The sequence below is a fragment of the Pyrus communis genome, chromosome 2 (assembly GCF_963583255.1).
Source record: "Pyrus communis chromosome 2, drPyrComm1.1, whole genome shotgun sequence".
Lineage (NCBI taxonomy): Eukaryota > Viridiplantae > Streptophyta > Magnoliopsida > Rosales > Rosaceae > Pyrus > Pyrus communis.
In genome coordinates, this window is record NC_084804.1 from 1,781,600 (window position 1) to 1,787,126 (window position 5,527).

General features: G+C 34.4%; 1 protein-coding gene and 1 pseudogene across 1 annotated transcript; both read right to left on the bottom strand.

Annotated features, from left to right (window-relative positions):
* Positions 1-2,529: 2,529 nt before the first annotated feature.
* Positions 2,530-2,877, bottom strand: LOC137721257 (uncharacterized). Its single transcript, XM_068460362.1, has one exon. The coding sequence runs from the start codon at positions 2,875-2,877 to the stop codon at positions 2,530-2,532; it is 348 nt and encodes a 115-aa protein (XP_068316463.1).
* A 2,224-nt stretch (positions 2,878-5,101) lies between these two features.
* Positions 5,102-5,527, bottom strand: part of LOC137726309 (sulfite exporter TauE/SafE family protein 2-like) — a 7,064-nt pseudogene continuing 6,638 nt past the window's right edge.

Below are 5,527 nucleotides of genomic sequence, written 5' to 3' on the forward strand. Positions count from 1 at the left end.
ATGCATTCTCTCAGTCAACAAAGTAAATCAATTATACTATGCAATTCTGACAATTATTTACTCGTTTGGTTCGATATACCTTCCTACTTTGTGGTCAGAATACGATTAATGTAAGATGATAAGGCTGGCAAGGGTCGGGCTAGAATGATTGTTTCTTAGTTCTTTAGTTCCTTAGTTCCTTAGTTCCCTTCGGCTTGGCTTAGATTGATTGTAATCGGAAGATTAAGGTATCAGGAAAGCAACCCCACAATGGTTGTGGTTTAGATTAATTAAAAAATTAATTAATTTTTAATTTTTAAAAATATTTCTTAATTTTTGACAAATAAAAGTATTATTGTGACCATGTTCGTGATATTTATTTTGTAACAATTAATCAGCCATCCTTGCTTGAGATGTGTCAGTTGTTGTGACGATAATATTGCTGCACACCTTACTCTTGCATCATATTTGTGTTTATTTATGATATTAAGATTGAATTTATTGATAGATAATCAAACACACAAGTAAATTTATATGCGTGCATAAAAAGAAAAATAATGTGCATAAATAGTTTCCGTTAACAAATTTGAGCCATTTACTAGAAGAATGAATCACACCATTTAGCACCACTAACAAGTTTGAGTCATCATGAATAATAGAAAGGAAAAATGGAAAATTAGAAATGTTGAGGAAACGGTTGCTGGCAATTTACTTTGGCCTTTGATCTGTAAAGGGAATGGAAAGCTATAACTAGCTAGACTACTGTAGTAAGAATGAAGTCATTGAAATCGTGTTTAGATCGAGATGCGAGCACCAGATGTTTTGAATTTTAAGGACTAATTGAATAGTATCCGGAAATTCAGATATAAATCTTCACACCATGTAGCACCTATCACAGTAAGAATCAATAGCACCTTTAGAAGAAAAATGAATCCAAAGGGCTAAAATACATTATAAATTCAGATATAAATTTTTCCTAAAAAGAAATTCAGATATAAATCTTCAAGCACTATCGAGGATAGACTTTAGTACGTTATCATGGAAACCTCATCTTCTGGTGTTTGACACAGTTGCTCTTAGATCGATCCAACTAGCCGGATGTCACCCTGAATTATTTTCCCGTCTCAAGGACATGTCAGATCCAATTCTACCGAGCTTATAAAACGGCCTATTGTGAAGGTACTGGAAGAGTGACTGAGTAACTATTAAGCATTAGGACTATAGGATTCTTGGTTGGCCTATCAGCTGTATTTTCTTGTATGCATAATAACCCAATGTGGATGCATCTCGTCACTTCAGTTCTTGAACTAGCCCTCATTGTGGGATCTATTAGATTTGAAGTTGTCCCTCCCCTCCAACTTTTACATGCCTGCAACCATTAATTCGTGATAATTTGTAGAAATATAATCAGTGATAAATTAATTATTTGTTTCTTGGTTGCATTACGTTTCAGTGACACCAAAACTACTATCTGTGGGTGCAAAAATTAAGGCTCAAGCAATGAGCCACTTCCCATGAATCCTAAATTTGGGGGAATGGAGCTAGAATAAAGGAGCATCATCGAACAGTTTTATGGAAATTGAAACATGGAGAAATACAAGGAGTGTGGAACTGGAGTCCAAGCATTTTATGCCCATAAAAAGGCTAATAATCAAACAAGAACGGGGGGAGGAGAGAGGTAGGAGATCATTCTCTAGTTTACAAGTATCCTGAACAAACACTAACTTGAGCGTCGGAGTGTTTTATTGCAGGTCCTCCTCCTCTCTCAGTGATGGTGAGCGAAGATGGAGTTTAAAACTTCTCAACGTGTTTAAGATTACTTGTTGGAGGAGAATTGAAGTACTTGAATTTTTCTACTCGAACACAGAACACTGTTTATTTTAACAAAGCTTAGAAGATCCCCTCATTTTGTCCATGATGAAAGCGGTTACACACCAGAATTATAGACATCCGACTTAATGGAAAAGTGCATCACATACTCTGAAGTCATAAACTACACCTCCATAAATAGAATGTTGTTTTCATCAAATCCTCGAAGGATATCCCGTACATTTTTTGTGTTCCGTACCCCCTTGACGGATATCTCATGCAAAATTAAAGATTTGAACGAAAACTTATATTATTTTTTTCTGTTAACAGACGCATTTTAATGCATATAGTGAAACACTCAAAGTACACAAAAAAAGTCTAACAACTATACTGGAACAAAAACTTATAACCATAAAGAACTCATCACAGTTACAATTAAAAAAGTAATTAAACTAATCCCATTACATGAAGCTCTACATAAGCTATTCAGAGTCAAGATTAAGCTAGCTTAGTCTGACAGAAATAAAAAAATAAAAACTAAACTAGCGTTGCTAATTAATTACAAGTGTGATCATGATTAAACTACATTGCTCTTTGAAGAACAGAAAACCTGAAGATGTACTTGGAAGTTTTCCAGTCCCAGTCAAGGTAAAGACCGATTTCGTCATTTTCCTTCAAGCCTCTCCGAACTACAAACTCCGGTCTTCAATCTCCATTCAGGACGTAAAAATCCCCATAATTTCAATGCTTAAAAGTTAACTCAAGCCGGTTGCAAGTATCCCAGTCCACAACTGTAACTGATAAACCCTCTTTACTGTCGACCATCTTGGCTAACTTGTCGTCCAAGTAAGATATAACGTGTTTTCGCATTGCCTCTTTTGGCATCAACAGTCTACTCAGCTCTCCGATGTCGCTCGCCGCTAGCCTCTTCCTGATTTTCCAAATAGAGCTGTAGTCCCAGGTCGGATCCCATAGATACAGATCGGTGGAGGATTCGTGTCCTCCGCGAGGATCATTCAAACTACTGCAAAGGCCAACACCGAACAGTCGTACTTTTGAAGGGTGGTGGTCTTCTTCTTCTAGTTTCATTGCTAATTTTTCGATTGAACGTAAATGCTTGGAAAGTGTGGAAGATAAGAGAAGCACACTATTGGTATATATAAAGATTTAATCATGCTTGGATTAGGAAAGTATTGGCTTCCTAATTTCATCAGGAAACTTTTCCTTTTGTTTCATCTTTCCCTTTCTAATTATTCCTGGTTCGGGTAGGTATTTTGTTTTAAATTTCGAATTCCGTTTGGGCCTGGGTTGGTCTCTTTGCGGCGTGGCCCGCAATACGTATCCAGTTGGGCTCCCTTCGAGCTGTCCAATTCCTTGGACCTGGGTATGAATCAGATTTAGGTTTTTTTTATTTTTATTTTATTAAATTATTATGGACGTTTGAGGTGTTAAAATTCCTCACTTTTAATTTAATTTTTTTAACGAAGGTGTCGAAACTGTTATATTAATTTAAGGAAGATGAGAGTTTTGAACTTGGAATGCACGAGCAGAAACTCAATACCCTATTCACTAAGATATTGAACCATATGCAAACATTATTTGGTTCTTGCTATATGAAGAGTGGTCTTACAAAATAAATTTTTGTCAAACATTTTATAAAAGATTCTCTTATCTTAAACGAATTCAAATATATTTGTCAAATTATATATCTTAAATTCAAGGTCGTTGAATTCAGCTGACTACAATAACCGTGGCTCCACCACTGGATTAAATCGTACAGTAATCCTTATAGACAAACTCGATAGGAATTTAATCAAACACTTTGCTTCTCACCTTAAAAGAACTCAAATATTGAGATGAAATTATATATACCTTAACCCGAGATTATTGAAAAGAAATGCATATTATTAGAGTAATCAATATAGCCAAAAATTAACTCTTAATTTCAAAAATGTTACTTTTTGTAAAAACTTTCAAATATATCCAAAATTTCACTTAAATAGATACAAATACCCTCAAATTTAACAATTAAATAAATTAAAGGCTTTTTAGCTATTGTCGCCTCAAGCTCCGGTCCAACTTCACCTTCGCTTCTACTCTCCACCACCACAACCCTATCCTCTTCGACGCTTTCATCACCGACATTGAGTGCCACCGCGATTATCGCAAGTGGGAGCAGCAAAATTTCAATCATGCCTTCTACGCCTTTTTTGTTTTTTTTTTTACTAATATCATTTTTAGTTTTAAATATAAAAATAGTTTTTAAAGTTAATCCATATGTCATTATATGATTGTATTTGTGAGACTCACATGGCGCCACATCATCACACTAACAGAGCAATTAACAGATTTTTAATGAAAAAACTAAAATGATCATGATGGACAAATTCAAATAAATACTAAAATGATTCACGATAGACTAATTCAAGAACACTACTATTGATTATCATTAATTATTAAGGACTAGATAAAGGAGTTATGTCAATGTCACAAATCAATTTCGGTAAAAAGCCTTTAATTTATTTGATTGTTAAATTTGAGGGTATTTGTGTATATTTAAGTGGAATTTTTGATATATTTGAAAGATTTTATAAAAAATGACATTTTTGAAATTAAAGGTTAATTTTTGGCTATATTTGATAAATATTCGTAATCCTTATTACATTGGTTTTAATGATTACAAATTCAAGTACTTACAAACAATTACTACACTTGCTAAATGTATGTCAAAAATGAAACAAAATTGAACATGCATTTTCACAAATCGCTTCCATACTCTTAAAAAAAATATGAATGCTGATGACAAGCATAGCAACAATAGGAATCCCAAGAACGATGATGGTGATACATTTGTTGTTATGTTACTCGTATTATTTCCTGCAAAAATCACAAGGGTGTTAGTCAAAGAAGTAATTACGCAGATATAAAGAGTACATTGTCTTCTTTTGTTTTTAATTTTTTATGAACTTTCAATATAGTTTCGATATCTCCTATCGAGTTTGATTGCATTGGATAAAAGTTGTAGTTCTCAACCATCATAAACCATTACCTCTGTAGATTGTATGATTTTCCATTTTTGACCTGTAAATTGTTCGGGATCGAAGATTTCTGTGCTATAAAATGCAAAACTTGGAGGCATTCATGACACTCTTGGTTTATTTTTAGCAATGTTATGTATATCGTTGTTTAGCAGTATTTTGACCTTCTATTGACGATCGAGATGCTAGTGAATTTGTTCGACAGGGGGTTAAGAAAGTTCCGAAGCTTGGATTCGGAGTATAATGAAAGTAGCAACTACAAAATTTGTGTTTGATATTTTTCTTCCCTTGCTTGGGATATTGTTATTAACATGGTAGTTTGAATCCCATGTAATTTCCAGATACAAAATCTCTCCACACTGCAAGAGCCCCAAAGGTAGTCTTCAGAACAGTGCTCAAAGCCATCACTGTACTAACTGAGAACACAATTAGAGAAGCCCTTCCATACACTTTGATTGCTCTCTGCAGCACCACCAGTCCGAGAAGTGATGCAACGAAGCACACGATGGAGAAGATGAGTGCAGTATCTGCATGCTCCATGTTGAATAAGAAGAGTATCCAAAATAACTCTAATGATCTCAAGAAGAAGAAAATAGAGCACACTCTTAAAGAAAGCTCACAAAACAAACTAATTAGCAAAGTTTTTCTTATTTAGCTCTAGGCTTTGTTTTTCCTTGGATGATATACAATGCTTGGGGACT